General features: G+C 42.4%; 3 protein-coding genes across 3 annotated transcripts in view; all 3 read right to left on the bottom strand.

Moving 5' to 3' along the window:
- Positions 1–1,816: 1,816 nt before the first annotated feature.
- LOC126396973 (cytochrome P450 2J6-like) lies at positions 1,817–7,174 on the bottom strand. The gene is made up of 9 exons (XM_050055385.1): positions 6,193–7,174; positions 5,501–5,675; positions 5,254–5,406; positions 3,874–4,034; positions 3,517–3,693; positions 3,280–3,418; positions 2,788–2,975; positions 2,533–2,674; positions 1,817–2,428 (listed from the first exon to the last, which is right to left on the bottom strand). Exons 1-9 carry the CDS (start codon positions 6,382–6,384, stop codon positions 2,253–2,255), a joined length of 1,503 nt encoding a protein of 500 aa, XP_049911342.1. The 5' UTR covers positions 6,385–7,174; the 3' UTR covers positions 1,817–2,252.
- A 134-nt stretch (positions 7,175–7,308) lies between these two features.
- On the bottom strand, positions 7,309–16,554 carry LOC126396975 (cytochrome P450 2J4-like). The gene is made up of 9 exons (XM_050055387.1): positions 16,271–16,554; positions 12,937–13,102; positions 12,690–12,842; positions 12,450–12,610; positions 12,103–12,279; positions 11,871–12,009; positions 9,570–9,757; positions 9,326–9,467; positions 7,309–9,226 (listed from the first exon to the last, which is right to left on the bottom strand). The coding sequence occupies exons 1-9, from the start codon at positions 16,460–16,462 to the stop codon at positions 9,051–9,053; spliced, it is 1,494 nt and encodes a 497-aa protein (XP_049911344.1). The 5' UTR covers positions 16,463–16,554; the 3' UTR covers positions 7,309–9,050.
- A 1,258-nt stretch (positions 16,555–17,812) lies between these two features.
- Positions 17,813–20,982, bottom strand: part of LOC126396974 (cytochrome P450 2J2-like) — an 8,639-nt gene continuing 5,469 nt past the window's right edge. Inside the window, exons 7-9 of the mRNA XM_050055386.1 lie at positions 19,392–19,579; positions 19,173–19,314; positions 17,813–19,029 (exon numbers count right to left, since the gene is read on the bottom strand). Coding sequence (XP_049911343.1) covers positions 18,854–19,029; positions 19,173–19,314; positions 19,392–19,579 — 506 coding nt within the window. The 3' untranslated portion in view covers positions 17,813–18,853. The remainder of the gene's footprint in view (positions 19,030–19,172; positions 19,315–19,391; positions 19,580–20,982) is intronic.

Below are 20,982 nucleotides of genomic sequence, written 5' to 3' on the forward strand. Positions count from 1 at the left end.
AAATGGCTTTGGACTGTTTTACCAGTGCCCTCTTGTGGTGAAATGTGCAACTGTGCCCTTGAGAGGAGGGCAAAGTGGACTTTGGGCAAGTGATTGTGAGCTAATCTGCCTGTGGCTTGCTCATGCTGATGGTAGTTTAGCTGCTTTCTGGTAAAACTGTTGGATTTGGACAATGTTTGTAGTCTGATATGTAAATGACATAAAAGTCTGTTGAGCTTTCCACCTTTGGAATCTATACACTCTCTGGGAATCATTACCATAGACTGTATCAAGGATTCATATTATTGGATTTATTGCCGATATCCAATATGCCAATATATAACAATTTATCTGACCAATAATCAATACAGATACCGATATATACATTTTTTTCTCTTTCTAATTTAGTGATCACCAAGTCTCTTCTGTGGTCACATTAACATCATACTATGCATGTATATTTTTTATCCTGACGGCCCACAAGCAGATGGAGACATGAAATGCAATACTTTTAAATGTATGTAATATTTATTCATTGTGCAAAATAAGAAAAAGCATGTTGGCTGATTCTAATAGTTCATTTTAAGGCCAACATCAGCCGATACTGATGATGTGCGGAAATTGTTGTGCATCCCTAGACTGTATATAAAGATGGACGATGCACCCCCACTTAACCCCGCTATGGGTTAGCGAAGCCAAAATATCCTGGATACAACCACTGGTATCTTGCGCAGGTGACCTCATTCGGAGCCAGAATCTGCGCAGTAGCGATCTCAGCAGTGGAGGAGTTCCCGTCTAAACAACTGTCTGGCAAATTACGTTCAGCCACATTGAATGCGAGCACACCGACTGGCACATGCAGCTGTCACTCATGGCGTCAAATCCCTGTTTTATAGCATTAAATAACTACTTGAAACCAAACTTATCGGGAAAACGAACACTGGAACAAATCTCAGGGTGATAAGAACTACAGTAAATGACAAAAAACATCTTTTGGAAAAATTTATTTGATGTCTACTTTGTGTATTTAGTTTGGCTCGTCTGATTTGCTAACATGAAGGGGCGGGCTTTATGACCTGTACTGCAGCCAGCCACCAGGGGGCAATCGAGATGGTTTGACTTCACTTACTGGGAGCTGTCATGCCATCTGTCTTTATATACAGTCTATGATCTTCACTGCTAGGCCACCCGCCCCCCTCCTCCACGTGGCCTTGATGGTTCTTCACAGTCTCTTCAAGAGTCTGGGATATCTCTTGTTTACACCATATATGTTAAGATTGGTTATAGAATACAGCAGGTATTGCTGTCTACTGTCATTCCTGATACTACCACTAGATGACCATCAAAGGGCATTCTTAAGCCCCTTTTACAATGCCAGATTTTCGGCAAATGTTGGGCCGTTTTGCTGGCAAGCTGCGAGCGTTTAGACACACAGAGCCGGATTGGCGAGTTGATCCAAGGTGCCCAATTTTCCGCTGCGTAGGGTAGACATATTGGCGGAACCTTTTTGGTTTAAAAAGAACGGGGTGGCCTTCTGCAACGGGAGGGGCTGTTGATGACTTGTGGGAGGAGCTGTTGATGATGCCGCACGTGCNGCTGCACTCCCCGATTTTGTTTTTATACTGCCAATGCTGAAAAAAGACTGATTGGGCTTTCCTGCAAATTTGCACAACTCCTATCTAAAAAGTTAAGTAGCTATAACAATAAAAATTATGATAATGATGATAAACTTTTTAAACAAATCATTTGCAAATCATTTGCTCGTCACTTCCAATGGCTTGTAAACATGAATACTGGAATATGTTATGTTGTGGTTTTACCAAAGACTCAAACCAGGTTTGTGACACAAATAAACAGTTAATTTATTCATTGTTGACAATTGTGTTGACTAGGTTTGTTAATGACTTTAGTTTATTATGCACACATGGTTTATTAATGACTTAACTGATGATTAGTACAAAGAAAACTTGCCCAATGCAGCTTAATTATAAAGACCGTATGTTTTTGAAATCTTAATACATTTTTCATTGATAACAAGACAAAGGGAAAGGTCTTTAAACAGTTGCATTTATACAGAACATTTTAACTTTACTAACTTTATCACGTAGATTTACAGAGAGAGTAAACAGGCCCTCAGTACATGGGGCAGTCATACGACAACAAAAGGTTTGGATCGAAAAGTAACTACAGCTTTCTTCTCTAAGACAGTTTTCCTTGTCTGATTTCTTGCACATTGTTTAGATAAAAAATGGTTCGGGGAGATGTTAAAAAATTCAGCGAGCCTTGGCGTAAACCTCGAAGGGGAGCGGTACACGTGTCGTTCCAGTAAGTCCCTCTGTGCTCAGCTCTACTCCATCAGGAACGGAGAAAGTGAACTTCTGGAGTAAACCAACCAAAAACAGAAACAGCTCCATCCTGGCGAGGCCTTCTCCGAGACACACGCGCTTCCCTGAAAAGTCCACAAACATACACACATGAAGACATACAAACTTATGATAAAACATATATTCTGGTTCAAGTTATGCTTCAGATTTTGATGAATGTGTGGTTTACCTGCAGAGAAAGGCAGGAGAGCTTCTTTCTTCACAAACTTTCCCTCAGCATCCAGGAAGTGTCCGGGGTTGAAGGTGTCTGGAGTCTCCCATTCAGTCTTATCAAACAGCACAGAGGTCAGGATGGGCAACAACGTTGTACCCTAAAAACAAGATACATAGGTTAACACCTTGCAATGACACTTCAACAACAATCATATTTCAGAGATAAACCTGTGAAGACTTGGACTTGTGGATGACTGTGTGCTAGATGCACCTTGGGTATGAAGTAACCACCCAGTGTCGTATCATTGGCGGCCATTCTTGGTGCGTTGAGAGGAATGATGTTTCCCATCCTCTGGATCTCATGGATGACAGCGTCAGTGTAGGGCAGGTTGGGTCTGTCTGCCATACTGGGCTGTCGGGTCTGTCCGATCACTCTGTCTATCTCCGCCTGGACTTTGTCTAGGAAATAAGACAATTGAAAGAATTAAGTTTGTAGCAACGTGATGAGGAAAAAACTTGATGTTAATGACAGTAATCCAACGTGACATGTTCATGCTAACATGCTAAACTAAGATGGTGAATTTCAGCATGTTAGCATTGTCAGTTATCACAATTGTTTGCACGCTGACATCAGCATTTAGCTCAAAGCATTACTGTGCTGTAGTCCAGATTCACGAAGCGTCCGCATCGCTTTGGATACTTTTAGTCTTGTTTCCTTGCTGTTTTGCATTTAGCTCAGTTTGGGGCTGAGCATGTCACCTACCCTGGATCTCAGGGTTTTTGATGAGGTAAATCAAAGCCCACAGCAAAGTGGTGGCGGTTGTTTCTGTTCCAGCCAGGAACAGATCCAGAGAGCACAGAGCCAGATTGGTCTCAGTGAAGCCCAGGTCAGACTCTTTGTGCTATTCAGAAACACACAGAAGATACAGTAGTGAGTGGCAGATAAATAGACTGGAAGGGCAACACATTGTTGCGCAGTGCGATGCAGTTGTTCACGTACATTCTCCATTTCAATGATGAAAGCATCAATGTAGTCCCGGGGATTGCTGTGGTCCAGGTCCTCCTTGTGGCTCTTTACCTCCTCACTGATGAAGTCCAAAATGCTGTTGAATTGACTGAACATTTTGTTGTGAGGACCTGGCATGTGCTTCATTATTCGGGGGAATGAGTCATACATCTATTCAGAAGTAAACAATAAATGAGAGAAACTTTAATTTGCATTACCTTTCATCTTATGTAAGGAAATTTGACCACAGACATGGGTCTCCCAATCAGTTGAGGAAGACTGATTTCCAGGATCTCACCAGGATGCTGTCTCTCTGACATTGTTTCAAGTAAATGGATATTACTGACTTACCAGACCCCATATAGAGCCCTCCACCTGAAGAATCTCAGCAAGATACCTACGCATGGTCTGGAAATTGTGGTCACTGTAGTCAAACCGTTTCGCCATCACCAGCTGACAAATGATGTTGGACACAGCATTGTTGAAGAGGCCGTCTGGGCTGAAAGGTTCACCTGGAGGAGAGAAGTCCACTGTTTAGACCACTGGTTCTCAACCTGGGGGTCCTGACCCGCACTAGAGGTCCCCAAAGATTCATGGGGGGTTGTGAGGTCTTCTTGAGTTTTAAGGGTGTAAGAAAACTTTAAAAAACACATACAGTGGGTCTACATCTCAGCATTTCATTCATATTTGTGAAGAAAGTGAATTAAAATTGTTATTTTTAAGTTTAGAAAACCTCACAGAGCCTTTACTCTCTGCTAAACAGCCTCATCCTGCAATTAAAACAACCAAAGAGCTAATAGAACAATGGCCAAGCAAAGGCAAGATGAGAAAACAGAATTTGTTTTTAAAAAGGCCTTGTTTAAGAATGTGTTTGAGGAAAAAACAGGCCTAACCCTACATAAACCCGCAGAGTTTCTGTCCAAGCCCAACCTGAGCCCAGACTGTGGCAGCAGTTTTGAGCCCAAACCCAATTTAAAAACCTGAATTTATACTGTAAAATAAATGTATATTATATTTTTTTAGTTTGTTTGTTTATTCTGTCCTTATCTAAACCTGGTAAATAATAAATATACACATGCAATTGTTAAACTGAACACAGGATGGAGCAGTCATGTGTGAAGGGCATATAGGTAAGCTCCATGTAATGAGAATCAGGTGTGTGGAATGGGGAGGCAAATGTTTTTGATGTTGTGAAAGCATGTTGAAAAGCATCAAGTTTGTAATGTGTTCAAACTGAAATGCTGAATGGAATAATGATATGAACAAGGCTGTCACCCTCCTGTTGTGGAGATCACCAAATCCAAAGAGATAAAGTGCACTGGACATTGGTTTATTGTTAGCCCAGAACATGCATCCGGAACAAGTTCACCTATTTGCCCCTCAGTGGCTTGTTTAGACATTTTGATTTGTTAAAAATTCACTACACAAGCTAAGGACTGATGTGTTTACGGCTCCTTGTTTACCACTGCTCGAACCCGGCGGGTTGGGTCGGGCCCAGTCGGGCTTGCAGACAGAGAATCAGAGCTCTAGTATGTATGATTGTTTAAACAAAAACTAAACACAGAGTCCTGTAGAAAGGTCAGGAAATATCAGGAAGACTCATAACATAGTTTGGAGATGTCAGTTTACTCAATGATAGAAAAGGGGTCCCTTAAGGAAAAAGGTTGTGAACCACTGGTGAGGACAATGCTATATGACTGATGAGCCTAATTTGTACTCAATGTGAGTCACCTCTCTCCTTCTCTATCTCCTCCTGCAGGTGTCGGATCTCCTCACAGATTTTCTGCTCGATGGCGTTTTTGCCCAGGCCAAAGCTACGCAAGGTAGACAAGGCAAAGCGTCGCTGTCTTTTCCATTTTTCACCATTGCTCACAAACAGACCACCTAGACACAAGCATGCACAGAAACTAGGGTTAATGGCTCAGTGAAACTAATTCCTGCACAGCATGAGAACAGAAAAAGAGAGAGATTAGTGCACCTGGATTTCCTGTGTCTCTGGAGTAAAACCTGTGTTGCGATGAACTGTTTGGTCGATCCACAAAGTTATTGGCTTGTGTCACTAAAGCTTCCTTCATCATCTTGTACCCAGACACAAACACCATCCTGTCACCTCCGAGGCGCACACTGAACACATTCCCATAGACGTCAGCCAGCTGCAGACATAACATCCAGAAACAAACGCTGATCATTCACAACACACTGCTGCATCAGATTACCCTTTTAATTTGTTCAAAAACAAAACCTACAATGCACAACAAGGAAATAATTGACCACCAGGTGCACCAACATCAGAATTTCCATCTATGTTTTTTACAATTTGACCACCAGATGTCAGTATCTGCAATTAGTTTCAGTATAAGAATTTGTAATTTAAACACAAATGCAAATTTCCTGAGGAGTGTGAACAACTTAAAGATAAATTCTCTGGGTGAATTAATAAAATAGTAATTCAAACTGCTTTTATTGTTTTCGTACAGTGGCAAAGTCGTTATTGTCCACATTCGCCACAACACTGACAGCTGTGCTTGTAAAAGATCTTAAACTGATTGATGATTCAGTTAAATTGATCAAAGTAATCAACTTTAAATGCATTAAAATGTCTCATTAAAATTCACAGTTAAAAATGAAAACATGCATTTAAATTTTTTTTTTTTTAATTTCAAATTTTACCTTGGTAAAATATTTGTGTGGATGTTTAGTGTCCACACTAAAGAAATTCCCCACAAGGGGAAGAGCCATCGGTCCTGGAGGATAATTTGAAGGTTTCCTGTTTTTGAGGAAGTCTGCTATGAGGATGAAAATAAAAATGAACAGGAACAGACCCTTGAGGTCAAAACCGAGCAAAAAATTATAAAGCCACATTCTTATGGTGAGCAAGACTAGCAGCAGCAGCAGGAGGAAGGTCGGAGCTTTTCAGGACTTTGTGCTACACTACGCACCACACACACATTACAGGACAGATGACTTAAAAACAGGTCAGTAATGAGGCTGCACAAAGGTCCTTGTGACAGATAAGGTCCCACGAAACCATATAGACACGCCTACTTTTTCCACTGGCAAACATGATTTCTGTCAACCTGAAGTGATAATAATGAAGCAATATCATGCCTTTATATAATAACATGATTGCAACTATTCATGAGCAACATCAGCTCAGCAATATAAAATACACGTGCAAAACCTCCACTGTCTTTCAGTAACCTTAGAGTGGATGTTTATAGTGTAAAGTCCAGCTAAAAATACTAAGTGCAGTAGGAATAAGGGTGAGTCAGATGATTCATGTTGCAGTTGCATGCAAATGAGTTACTTTCAGCTAGAAACAAATCCAGACGACAAAGAACCCAGTTCACTGTGTAGCCTATGTTCTACTGTCAGGCGCAGAAACAAAAACATGTGGTCAGTTGAGAAAGGTGCTAGTTTTTGATTCTCATATATATTGAGATGTAATGTACAGATATAGAATAGAATAGAAAGCCTGTATTATCATTGCATGGGAATACAACGAAATTAGTTGCGACACTCAAGTGATGCAGTCCAACAAAGAACAAGGGGTCCTGTATCACGCTTCTTCCTGAAGTCCACGATATAAAAGATATAATTATATAAGATTGTAATATACAATTTAGAACCACTGAAGATGTCATTGTGAAGTCCTGGCAGGCATTTTATCAGTGCTGGCTGTATCCCCCTTATTCCTAACTCCCATGACATCTTGCTTGAGTTATGGGTGCGACTTCCAGCGCCAACCTGGAACTGGCGTTTTCCAATGGTAACTTTTAAAAAAAACAATGTATATATATACTTTATTAATCAAATAAAATAAAGTAAAATTCAATTTTTTCGCTCCGTCTGAAATACACACACATGCACAAACAGGACCTATACATGCACAAAGTGGAGAGATGTCAGAGTGAGGGTGCTGCCATGGACAGGTGCCCCGAGCGGTTGGGGGTTCGGTGCCTTGCTCAAGGGCAGTTGGTGAACTGGCACCTCTCCAGCCACCAGTCCACGCTCCATATTTTGTCCGGACAGGGACTTGAACAGGTGACCCTCCAGTTCCCAACCCAAGTCCCTATGGACTGAGCTACTGCCACCCATAACCGTACCTAACGGTATGCTAATCCTCTTTTCTGAAGTGATTTGGAAGTAAAACACGTGAAACACACCACCTGTTACACCTGCTACAGGATAACATGATATTACCTCTGATATCTCTGACAGCCGACTCAAAGCATTGGTTGTTTTCCTTTTAAAACAAGTGTGTTAGCGATTAGCTTACCTTGCTACGTTTGCATATTGTTAAATCTAACGGAGCCCAAGCTAACTTACAGTAAACATCTACTTCTAATTGACGATTTATGACTTCCTACAACTCATAAACAGACACTAAGACATTCGGCAAACAGTTAACATAATTCAGAATTAATTTTAGCTCCATGTGAAGTGAATAAATCTCTGCTTGTCTCCACAATTTTATAACTGCTGCTTTATTAAATCTGAGTTCTACTGAGTGAAACATAACGCTGACTTTAGCAGCAGACCTCAGTAATATCAGGAGATGTAAGCACAGAGGTGCCTGTCGCACCTCTGACGGTGCCATTGTGCAGGGTCATCAGCAGGGAGCCACCCTTCTCAGATGTTTCGCCCCATTATTCCCGGAACATCAGTAGGGACGTCTCTCTACCACCCCCTGCAGCCTGCTTAGGATCCTTCCTTTCCCCACGCCTTGTCCTTCCTCCGGAGCCAGATCCAAAAGGTCCCTTGCTCTGCCTCCTCCACCAGATCTTGGAGGGCCCACTTCTTGTGGGACCTGAAACTCTGAGCGTTTTCAGGAGCCGCTGTGTGGATGTTCCAGTGAAGCCCCTGCACCTGTCTTCCACTGGGAAAGTGCATGCTCTCCACCCAGCTTGCGAGCATGTGGCTGACAGTTCCACGTACCTCTCCTCCTTTCTCTCATATGCAGCCTCCATCTCTTCTTCCCATGGGAGGGTCAGCTCTATCATAATAACTGTTCTGGCGGGAGCTGACCAGAGCATGGTGTCTGGACGTAGAGATGACATGGTGATCTCTGCAGGGAATTTCAGCTGGCGGCCGAAGTCGGACGCTGACTGCCACTTGCCTCCTAGTGATAGGAGGGACCGCTTGTTCATAATTCAAGGTGTGCTACGAGGTTTATTTTCTTATGCAGGTTAAGAATGCAGTCAGACAGGGACAGATGGGGCAGACAGGGACAGATGGGGCAGACAGGGACATCATGTGCTAACGTTGAGTGACAGACCTGTCAGTCGATGTGTCATTCTCTTCTGCAAATTCTGATTTAATACTTTGCCACTCTAGACACTCCTTTGGGTTTATTATTTCTTATGTCATGCTAAGCATGTGAAAACCATAGACTGTATATACATTGTCCACAAAAATAAAATGTTAGTTTAATATCTGTTTAAATGAAGCAGTATTTTACTTTTAAAAACAACCATCAATTATGGCACTGGTTGGATGAAAAATGACACAGTGCGATGTTGCAAAATTCAGCGAGCCTTGGCGTAAACCTTGAAGGGGTGCGGTACATGTGTTATCCCAGTTATTCCCTCTGTGCTCAGCTCTACTCCATCAGGAACGGAAAAAGTGAACTTCTGTAGTAAAGCAACCAGAAACAGGAACAGCTCCATCTTGGCGAGGCCTTCTCCGAGACACGAACGTCTCCCTGATGTGTCCACAAACACATGCACACAAGAAGGTGTGACTACGTAAAACGTGTATTTTAGTTTAGGTTATGCTTCAGATTGAGGTGAATGTGGTTTACCTGCAGAGAAAACCAGAAAGGCTTCTCTCTTTACAAACTTTCCCTCAGCATCCAGGAAGTGTCCGGGGTTGAAGGTGTCTGGAGTCTCCCATTCAGTCTTGTCGAACAGCACAGAGGTCAGGTTGGACATCAAGGTCGTACCCTTAAAAAGATACGTAGGTTAACACCATGCAATGACGCATCAACACATTTTCCCTTCTCAAAAGTCCTTGTAACACTTAAGTTGACTGTGTACTGAATGCACCTTGGGTATGAAGTAACCACCCAGTGTCGTATCCTCGGTGGCCATTTTGGGTGCATTAAGAGGAACAATGTCTCCCATCCTCTGGATCTCATGGATGACAGCGTCAGTGTAGGGCAGGTTGGGTCTGTCTGCCATACTGGGCTGTCGGGTCTGTCCGATCACTCTGTCTATCTCCGCCTGGACTTTGTCTAGAAAACAAGTCAGTTGTAAGAATTAAGCTTTTTAGAAACAGGGTGAGAAAAGCGTCAGTTGTATTTTGTGTTTAGTGCTAATCAGCAACCAGTATGCTAACATGCTCAACTAAAATGGTGACTATCAGCATGTTGGCATTGTCGTTGTGAGAAATGTTAGCGCGTGGATGTTAGCATTTAGTTCTAAGAAGACTTGCACCGATTACAATTTTTTGGGCTGATACCGATTTCCGATTTGCAGAGTGTTTGGATGGCCGATTCCGATTTCATTTTTGTCAAACCACTTTACAGCTCACAAGACATTGCAATATTTTCTATCTTTCCTTTATTAGAACATTTTAACCAAGATACAAGCAGCTTCAATAATCATCTCAAATAAACAAACAAAAACAGAGACACAGGTTAAGAAACATTTTCCTTTTTGCTCAAATATAACTTCAGGTTCAGTATTAAAATAAAGTAAAAAAGGCATATAAAAATAAAAACATAGATAAATAAAATATTAATTCTTGATGTAGAGCATGTGTGGGTAATTTCTTGAATAGACAAAAGTAAAAATATCTCCTGTGGAAAATTCACACAGGTCTTCAGGACGCACCCACCAGTAAACGTGCGAACACGCGCATCTTCGGCATGCGGACACGCGCCTCGTCAGTTTCAAGGGGCACAGTGCGGCAGTGAGAGCTCCGCAGTTCAGTTTAACACAGACAATTAACAACTTTCTCCTTCTCTCTTTTTGATGTGTGTGCGTGAATGATTTGAATGTTTCACTTCCTCACATCGCCCAAGCCGTGAGTTGCACATGTGCGTGTCTGTGCATTGCTGATGTTACAGGATGTCAATCATGCGGCGCAGCGGAAATTTGACCGGCGTTTTAAATCTGCATATTTTAGACTGACCGGCCGGTCGCAGGTCACGGCTGTTCACGTGAAAACCGGCCAGATTCCAAGCACTGCCCATTGATCGATGCAAGTCTAGTTCTAAGCATTGCAGTGCCCAAGTACTGCCTCACAGAGCCATTAGCATGGCTGTAAAATGTTTAAAGCCCCTACAAGGAACTTTCATTTTGAGTTGAATTTGGCGACCCTGTGGACAAAAGCGGTAGTGTTTTGCCGGAATGAAGCCTACATTTCCCATGAGCTCTAGCGCGTATTGTCGTAAAGACGCTTACCTGGCTCGCGCATGTGTTTGTTTTGGGGATGAATGAAACAACAAGACGGGAAAACTTTGCCCCCGCTCCTATCGGGGATCCCAGCTCACCTCTGCCGCGCCCCAGCTCCACCTCTCCGGCGTAAGCGCCACCGCCGCCGGGGTAAACGCAGCGGTCGGCTGGTAAGGCTGAAGGCCTGTTTGGCGAGCACTTCCACGGCTTCTTGGACTGAGTATGGAGCGGTGCCTCGCCTCTTTATTTCTCGGCACTCGCTGGACCCTGTCGACGCCTGGCTGGTACCTGTCGTCGGCCCGGATGAGGTGTTCCAGCCCCGCGGCCCCTGCTCTCCTCGTCCCCGCTGGCGCGGGGTGAATCTGCGCAACCTGCGGCCTCTGTGTGTGGCTCCCCGGACAGCTAACGCCGTGGACCCGCCGGCTCCTGCCAGGATTGGGCTGGTAAATGCTAGATCGCTAGCGAACAAAACGTTTATCCTGAAGGATTTCCTGACTTCCTGAGGATTGGATTTTCTCTGTGTGACTGAGACGTGGCTGCCTGTTGGTGAGTCCAGTGCTTTCACAGAACTTTTACCCGATGATTGCTGCTATTTTAACTCCCCGCGGACGTCGGGTCGAGGAGGAGGAATAGCGACTATTTATAAGGTCACCAAATGTAAGCAGTTAGGTAAGATGACGTGTGCCGTCTGAGTGCCGTAAATCGCTTCGTCCTGGAAGCGACCTGGGACGGACCCGGACACAGTTTCCTAAAGGTATGGATATACACTATATGGAAATAGCTTATCTTCACACAGATGGTCTCATTTGCTGTTGTAGGTCACGCACAGACATCAGCAGAAACGAGAGACTTTTGCATATCCAGTTAAAAGTTCCTTGTAGCAGCTTTAAGTCTTGTTTCCTTGCTGTTTTGCATTTAGCTCAGTTTGGGGCTGAGCATGTCACCTACCCTGAATCTCAGGGTTTTTGATGAGGTAAATCAAAGCCCACAGCAAAGTGGTGGAAGTTGTCTCAGTTCCAGCCATGAACAGATCCAGAGAGCACACAGCCAGATTGGCCTCAGTAAAGCCCAGGTCCGTCTCTTTGTGCTATTCAGAAATACACAGAAGATACAGTAGTGAGTGGTAAATAAATAGATAGGAAGGGCAACACAGTGATGTACAGTTTAGTTGTTCACGTACATTTTCCATTTCAATGATGAAAGCATCAATGTAGTCCCGCGGATCGCTGGGGTCCAGGTCCTTCTTGTGGCTCTTTACCTCCTGGCTGATGAAGTCGAGGATGGCATTATAGCTGCTGAACATTGTGTTGTGAGGACCTGGCATGTGCTTCATCACTCCAGGAAATGCCTCATAGAGCTTCTCACAATAAATGAGCAAATCACAGAAATGGTCTTTCAGATCATCACCTTTCATCTTTTGTGATAAAACTTGAGCACAGACATTGGTCTTGCAGTCGCTTACAAAGGATTAACTCCCAGGTTCCTACCAGAATGCCTCTCTGACAGTGATTGATATTACTGACTTACCATAGTCCATACAGAGCCTTGCAGCCTAAAGACTTCAGATATATACTTCAGCATGATCTGGAAGTTGTGGTCACTGTAGTCAAAGCGTTTCCCCATCACCAGCTGACAAATGATGTTGGACACAGCATTGTTGAAGAGGCCTGCTGGGTTGAAAGGTTCACCTGGAGGAGAGGAGTCCTCTGTTTAGACAATGTTATACTGCTAAACAGCTGCTGACAATGAGCTTATTATGTGAACCACCTCTCTCCTTTTCTATCTCCTCCTGCAGGTGTCGGATCTCCACACATATACTCTGCTCCATGGTACCTTTGCCCAGGCCGAAGGTGCGTAATGTAGACAAGGCAAAGCGTCTCTGTCTTTTCCATGTTTCACCATTGCTCATGAACAGACCACCTAGACACAAGCATGCAGAGGAAACAGTGTTAATGGCTCAAGAAAATGAATTCCTGCATAGCATGACCCAAGAGAACAAGAGAGGTTAGTGCACCTGAGTCTCCTGAGTACACCCTGTCAGCCGTTGCACTGTATGGTCGATCCACAAAGTTGTCGGCTTTTGTCACTAAGGCTTCCTTCACCATCTTGTACCCAGACACAAACACCATCTTTTCACTGCCGAGGCGAACGCTGAACACATTGCCATAGAGCTCAGCCAGCTGTGGAGAATACATCAAGGAACAAACACTGATGAACCAAAGAACTCTACTGCATCATAACAACCCATTGACCTCTATCTAGTGTCATTGATGCAAAGTAAAAACATCGATCTACATTGTCATCTTTAGGATATACTTTTATTTTAAAAGTCTTTGTCACCATCAAACAGTGGCAGGCAGAGAGCAAGCAGCCAAGAGAATAGACGATAAGGACAATTTTAGTTACTCGGGAATAAATCAGCATTGTAGGAATATTTTCGACGGGCTCAACGGACGGAGCACATGTCGTATGTAAACAATGCCGTGATGAGATAAAACACGACACACCTTACCTGCCTGGACGGATACCTCACTCTGCTAACCTCTGGCAGCAACATTAGCAATTCTGATTTAACAATGTTGGGCTGAAAAAACGTGCATGCAGTCTGCTAGCTGCTATGCTACTTTATGCAGTGTAAACGGGCTTAAGCTAATGATGAGTGACTAGCAAAAAACGAAAGACATGTCAGTGATATACCTTTGTTAAATGATCTTGTTATTTATTCATGTTTTATGGTTGTTGGGAGAAGTCCGCCTTTGGACTTTTTAAGCCAGATAGACCTGAAGTTTTATGAAAAAGATCATGGTTTGGGTTAAAATGAATGAATGAATGAAGATTTCTTCCAAAAAGGACAAGTTCAGTTGACAGGTCAAAAGTAATATGAACCCTGTGTCAAACAGAATTAAGTTTTCACCTAAGCACTTTGAGTTTGAGCTGCTACCTGTGAGCTAAGCACACAGGTGCAGCTAATCAGACTGAGCCAGTCTGCTGGCAACTTCGCCAAAGACAGCAAAGCTCTGCTTTGAAATGTGGCAATCGCCACAGACCTGTGGATTAAACTAAATCAAAGAGGTTAACTACAGCATTTGCTAAATGGGTGGAAACTGACTGCATACCTGCATTTTAAGTCCCGTGTGTGATTTAGAGAAAAAGAGAGGAAGTCTGCTAAATGCCATAGGCTTGTGCAAATAACGTTAGCATGTTGTATTTGTGTGGGAAAAACGTGTCTAGCATAAGACAATGAATTTGTCAGTGAACCCTGTGAGTTGTAATTGAGCTGAATTTTGGAGCATTACCTTTGTTAAATGTTGCTGTTGTCCCAGGCTTCATATGGGTATAGGAAAATTCTGCTAGCTGCTAGGCTAATTTATACAATGTAAAATGCCATAGGCTTGTGCTAATAACGTTAGCATGTTGTATTTGTGGGGAAAATGTGTCCAGATCAAGACAAGTGTTTGTCTGTGAATCAGAGTCCTGACCCGGCGACGTACAAACCCGCACCCGAACCGCAAACCCGCGCATCAGGCCAATTAGTACCACAACCCGGTCCGACCCGTTGAAACACGACCCGCAGCCCGACCCGTAACCCGGATTTAAAGTAATCATTTTGGATCATATTGGCTGAATATTGAACAGCATATCGCCACAGTTAAGGTGCCAGTAAGTAAACAACGACCTGAATGAAGCAGCTCTCACAATAAAAACCTGACTTCAGCTCCATCATCAACCCTCTGTGTTCTTCTTCCATACGAGTGTAAAAGCACTCGTTTGTTACGTTTAATGCTTTTAAACTTTTAATCTATGTAAAGGAACTTTACACGTGTAATAATAGACTTAGTTTCTGTCCAAAGCGACGTTCAGCAGTTACGAGCCGTCACGTGTTTTTAGAATCCATCGAGGAGAGAAGTAATCCATCAGGGAAACACTTATAAAGTGATAGTTGTACGTTTTATCCACTTATTTCTCAAATACCTAAATAATTATTTACTGTTTTGGAAGTGGCGCTTGTTAGACGGTGGCAGCCATGTTGATTCTGTCGTCCAATCACAAATTGTGTTATTAGATGGTGAAACGCGTGTAAACAGCTGAACCAGTGACCGTTGCGAAATAGCGGAGGCGATCCTCAGAGAGTAAATAATGACCAAGATAGTTATCTGTAGTTTACTGAACTAATGACTGATGTGTTTATCTAAAACCCGCGATCCGACCCGCATGTTATTTTTTCCACCCAGATCCGAACCCGGGAAAAAATGTTTTTTTAAAAACCACCCGCAAATCAGCTGTTTTTGCGGGTACCCGTTGGGTACCCAGTGCAGGACTCTGCTGTGAATGCTGCGAGTTGTAGTGAAGCAGATATGTGTACTCATCTTTGAAACTGTCGCTATTAAGACACATTTTATGTGTGTTTAGGTGTGTTTTTTTAATCAGTTTAACTTTACCGCATAGAAACCTCGCAGGCTACCAGTGTTTTGGTTGTGTAACTGCAGAAAAAGCAACTAAACTGGAACTCCTGAAAAGTGCGAATGCTATTGCATGAACCAGGCATCATTGGACGTCAGTGATATAAACAAAATTACATAGGAGTAACTGCACTTCTTCAATTGGAACAGTGCAATTGTTGTTGTTTTTTAAGCGTCTTCTTCCTCTAAGTCATGGTTTCAAGATCATAAAGTAGATTTCTTTGCATTGGTTTGAAGAATTGCATTACCTTGTTAAAATGGACTTCAAAACTGTTTTGAAATGCAATATAATGGAATCTTAAACATGCACTAAAAATGTAATTAATCATGATAAACTATTAAGATTCAGCAATTAATTGCAATTAAACTTTTTTTTTTGAAAGCCCTAAAAAAATATCATTTAAACAGAAATGTTACTTTCCTGAAGAACAGGAACAATTGACAGTTACATTCTCCACGTGAACTCATACAAATAATTGATGGCATTAATTTTTTAAGTTAATTTGCAAAGTTATTTGTTGTTATGTCTACATACTCCAAAATACTGATAGCATTCATACGTTTGTGAAAGATCTTGAACTAATCGTAAATTCAAATTAAAAAAATTATTCGGTTAAATTTATCAGAATGTCTCAATAAACTTGACACTTAAAAATCAAAGCATGCGGGGCGTCGGTGGCTTGGTGGTAGAGCAGGCGCCCCATGTACAAGGCTGTTGCCGCAGCAGCCCAGGTGCGACTCCAGCCTGTGGCCCTTTGCTGCATGTCACTCCCTCTCTCTCCCCCGTTCACACTCATCTGTCCTATCGATTAAAGGCTTAAAAATGCCCGAAAAAATATAATTTAAAAAAAAAAAAAAAAATCAAAGCATGCATGTGTTGAACTTTACCTTGGTAAAATAAATGTTTGGCTGTTTACTGTCCACACTGAAGAGATTCCCTACAAATGGAAGAGCCATCGGTCCTGGAGGATAATTTGGAGGATTCCTGTTTTTGAGGAAGTCTGCTATTAGGATAAAGATAAATATAAACAAGAATAGCCCCTTGAGGTCAAAACCCAGCAAAAAATCAAAAAACCACATTGTTAAAGAGAGTTAAACCGGCAGCAGCAGGATGGTCAGAGCTTTTCAAGACCTCACACTACACAGAACCCACATTACTGACAGATTACAGACAAGTACAAACAAAACAGTAATTCAAATGGTACAAAGGTCAATATAACTGCACTTACATAACCACATACAGACACACCTACTTTTTCCAACAGTACAAGATTTCTGTCATAGTATAATACAATTCCTGATATCTGGTTGGAAAGTGATGCAGCAAGGAGGTCGTCCAGTTTATTTTCAACGCCTGTGCTATGGCCAGCAGGATGCTAGTTCAGCTGGTGCCTTTTTCTACGCCATCTTTTCCTCGATGTTCCTGATATTTACATTTGAAAACAGCTAGCTAGCTAGGTAGCTAGCTAGTAGCTACAGTAGCTGTTTTCAAATGTAAAGTCGACAGAGGGAGAGTTTACAGACTGGTGTGCTGATTTCCTCATCCTGATGAGTGACTCACAGCCACACGCAGCCGCTGTCCAATGAGAGAGACGACTGGAAACATCCGTGCCAGTGTCATATAACTACAGTATACATGTCTTTACATGTATACTACTCACTTCATCTCACAGCAAGAAAAGCCATTTGAACTAATAAGTGATCAGGGCACAAACTGTAGAGGTGGAAACAGAGCTACTGGAGGCTTTCTCTTCCCAGGAACTATCTCTGCAAAAAAAAAAAAAGTTAAACGGAGAGAAGAGACCTTTTTCATTTCAATCCGCTCCACGTGCTCCACTTTGGCGGTGCTTAGGCTTTCCACGTAGGCATGTGGAAGAGGATTTCTGTGTAGGCCCGGGGAAAGGCAGAGAGGCTCCAGAACAGAGCCATACTGCCAAATATAATACAGTTTTATATATCATAGTTGTATAATAATATTATATATTATAGTTTTGAAAATGGGCGGCACGGTGGTGTGGTGGTTAGCACTGTCGCCTCACAGCAAGAGGGTTCCCGGTTCGATCCCGGGTGTGGGGGCCCTTCTGTGCAGAGTTTGCATGATCTCCCCATGTCAGCGTGGGTTCTCTCCGTTCTCTCTCTTCCTCCCACAGTCCAAAGACATGCAGATTGGGGACTAGGTTAATTGGTACCCTGCCTCTCGCCCAGCCCCCCCAACGCGCGCCCCCAACGCGCATCAAGAGGATGAAGCGGTTAGAAGATGAATGAATGAATGAATGAATTAGTTTTGCAAATTCATTGGTAAACGTGTGGGAACCCTGTAAACTTAAAGAATGTATGTTCATGAAATCTATGTACATTTTGCTATTAATAAGAAGGAAGAGAAGTGAGAAGAAGAGAAGTGTCTTATAAACAATGCCATTAATACAAGAATGTTTTATGTAAAACTTTATTACACAAAGCTAAATGCTCTGACAGAGAGAATAAAAAGTACATGAGGCAATCATACAACAGTAAAGACTTGTGATTTATAAGGAACTACGGTGTTCTCCAAACTGCCTGTAAAATAGGTGAAACTGGTTGAGGAATAGTTAGATTGCACTCGCCCTTGGGTGCCGGTCAGAACACAGTGATTTATCATTGATCCAGCACAGCAGTAGAGTAGACCTTAATTATATTCAAATGTAGGTTAGTGGTCTAAAAGACATAGGAAATAAAACGTACATACACCAGGTTAGCAGTAACTACAAACAAATTAACTAGAGTAGGCTTTGCTGATAATGAATACAAGGTAATCTCAGTTATATTACTACAGCTACTAGCAGGGGAAATCTAAAGCTATAATAATCAAACTAATAGTTCTATCCATGCAAATGCAACTATCAATAGCAAACGCACACTTACACTCATATCAATACCAAACTATCAACATCAAAGACCTGCCGACCGTGTGGCTGGGTCATGCTTTAATAGGGCAGCAACATGTGCCTGCAGGTAACAACTATACAATGATATTAATGAACAGAAGCAGGGTAACAATACATACATGTACATGTAGTGAGGTATATTGACCTAGCTTATCAATACTTGTTTACCAGTTACATTGTTAATAAAATAGAGGTACCGTTAACCAAAGTTTAAACATGCTAACTGAGTCTGTTAACTCCCTCGGCAGTTCAGATCAGTTAACCCAGAATAAAGTCTATCGTCAGGAACATGTCCATTAACACATAGGGAAAAGCGAAGAAACATAACAGTTAACCAAAGGAAACCAAAGAAAAGTCCATTTTAAATGGAGAATATTGCAGCAGTGACTCAATGTGGGCACTCGTTCCCATCAGATGCTTGCTCGGGTGCACGCATGCATGCCACCAATAGAAAAGTCTACCTAACTATTCACAGATGTCATTTTACTGCCTAAAGCTTTTTGCTTGATCTAATTTGTTGCACAGCGGCTAGATGAAAAATGATAATTCAGCGAGTCTTGGCATAAACCTTGAAGGGCTGCGGTACATGTGTTGTTCCTACAACTCCTTCTGTGCTCAGCTCTACTCCATCAGGAACGGAGAAAGAGAACCTCTGTAGTAACCCGACCAAAAACAGGAACAGCTCCATCTTGGCGAGGGTTTCTCCAAGACACACACGTTTCCCTGAAGAGTCCACAAACACATGCACACATGAAGGTGTAAGAGAGGAAAATGTATATTCTGTTTGAGGTTATGCTTAAGATTGAGTTGAATGTGGTTTACCTGCAGAGAAAGCCAGAAGGGCTTCTCTCTTGAATGTGGTTTACCTGCAGAGAAAGCCAGAAGGGCTTCTCTCTTCACAAACTTTCCCTCAGCATCCAGGAAGTGTCCGGGGTTGAAGGTGTCTGGAGTCTCCCATTTAGTCTTGTCAAACAGCACAGAGGTCAGGTTGGACATCAAAGCCGTACCCTAAAGGTCCAGATCCATAGGTTAAAACCAAGCAATGGTACAACAATTGCACTCATGTGACTGTCTGCTAAATGCACCTTGGGTATGAAGTAACCACCCAGCGTTGTGTCCTTGGTGGTCATTCTGGCTAAATTGAGAGGAACGATGTTTCCCATCCTCTGGATCTCATGGATGACAGCGTCAGTGTAGGGCAGGTTGGGTCTGTCTGCCATACTGGGTGGACGGTTCTGTCCGATCACTCTGTCTATCTCCGCCTGGACTTTGTCTAGAAATACAAAGACATTTAAGGAATTTAAACTTGTAGCAAGGGGGTGAGAATAATGTCATGCTATTTTTTGAGATTCCCCTCAGTCTCAGCTGTGCTTTGTGGTTAGTGCTAATAAGCAAGTATTAGCAGGCGAACTTAAGCATGTTGGCATTGTCATTGTGAGAAATGTTAGCATGCTGGCGTTAGCATTTAATTCTAAGCGTTGCTATATCCAAGTACTGCCTCATTCCAAGTTTGTGTAGACCAGAGACTTTGAGAGGGCGTTGTATATGTCAGTCATTTTTTAATTCGTCCAATCAGAGGCTTACAATCGTCTCTCGGTTAAAAACTAATTTCACAAATATGCCACCTAATCCAGTTGTCAATCAGTTTTGATTCATTGAATCACTTCAGTGTTATAAGGGGGGAGTATGGTATGGAGGCAGAGTGCACATAAGTCCTACCCCAAGCATAGGGGAAGACAATTCATTGCTCTCCATTGACTTTGTGTTGCATAGAGGTGCCTCCTTGTTCTTTACCTCTGCTAGCAAACAACACAAAAATGCCTAAAAGCAGTGTTCATGCTGGATGCACTCTTAACATGTTAGAGAATCCATAACTTGTTTTCACAAGCTGCTGAACCAAAAAAACTGAGCTTTTAAGCATTACGACATGAAACATCAGCACACTCAGTATGCCCACTTGCAGAAAGCATTTCGAGAATTTGACCAAACTGTAGATCTATTTGATACCTGGTTTTGATCTTTGATAGGTTAAATGATGATATTACCTGGTGATTCAAGAATATTGTTGTAAATATTTGATACTGTCCATTCAGTGGGATAATTTCTCCAAGATAACCAAGATAAGGAGAAGGGACACTGAGACAGACCGACAGTATTGTGCTTGTTAATATAACTTCCTCTCCAGTAAACATGGAGTGCTAAAATAATCCTTTGTCATGCTGAAACATAGGCTGTGTCCAAAGTCATTCACTTATTCACTAACCCCAACTCACTATGAAGGGAGTTCTACGTAGAGCACTATAAAGTGAGCTCAACTGCAACATGAAAAAACACTTTCGGACAGTGCTCAGGTCATTTTCTCGGCGCTGTTAATTACATAATTGCTGTCGCATAATTAAAACATGCTGTATCAATGTCAGCTAGTGAACCATCTAACAAATACCAACATGCATATTTGTGATGAAACACAAAATTATACTGAGCATATTTTCCCAAATTAATAAATAACTAGTCCATACCCATTGGTAGCTTTGTCACCTTCTACCTATGCCAATCCTCAATGCTTATGTGCAGTTTCACATAGATTGACCACGTCAGTGAGTAGAAAAACGTGGGACAGACAGAATGACTGACTGACAGAATGACACACTGACAGTTTCCGTGATTATGTACAGC

This window comes from Epinephelus moara, chromosome 10, assembly GCF_006386435.1.
Source record: "Epinephelus moara isolate mb chromosome 10, YSFRI_EMoa_1.0, whole genome shotgun sequence".
Taxonomy (NCBI): domain Eukaryota; kingdom Metazoa; phylum Chordata; class Actinopteri; order Perciformes; family Serranidae; genus Epinephelus; species Epinephelus moara.

Coding starts and splice junctions, on each gene's coding strand:
- LOC126396975 (XM_050055387.1), bottom strand. CDS start 16,462: ATGTGGTTTTTTGATTTTTTGCTGGGTTTTGACCTCAAGGGGCTATTC. Junction 12,843..12,936: donor GGTGTACTCAGGAGACTCAG/GTGCACTAACCT, acceptor GCTTGTGTCTAG/GTGGTCTGTTCATGAGCAAT. Junction 9,468..9,569: donor GTGGTTACTTCATACCCAAG/GTGCATTCAGTA, acceptor TATCTTTTTAAG/GGTACGACCTTGATGTCCAA.
- LOC126396973 (XM_050055385.1), bottom strand. CDS start 6,384: ATGTGGCTTTATAATTTTTTGCTCGGTTTTGACCTCAAGGGTCTGTTC. Junction 5,676..6,192: donor CACACAAATATTTTACCAAG/GTAAAATTTGAA, acceptor TTATGTCTGCAG/CTGGCTGACGTCTATGGGAA. Junction 5,407..5,500: donor CAGAGACACAGGAAATCCAG/GTGCACTAATCT, acceptor GCTTGTGTCTAG/GTGGTCTGTTTGTGAGCAAT.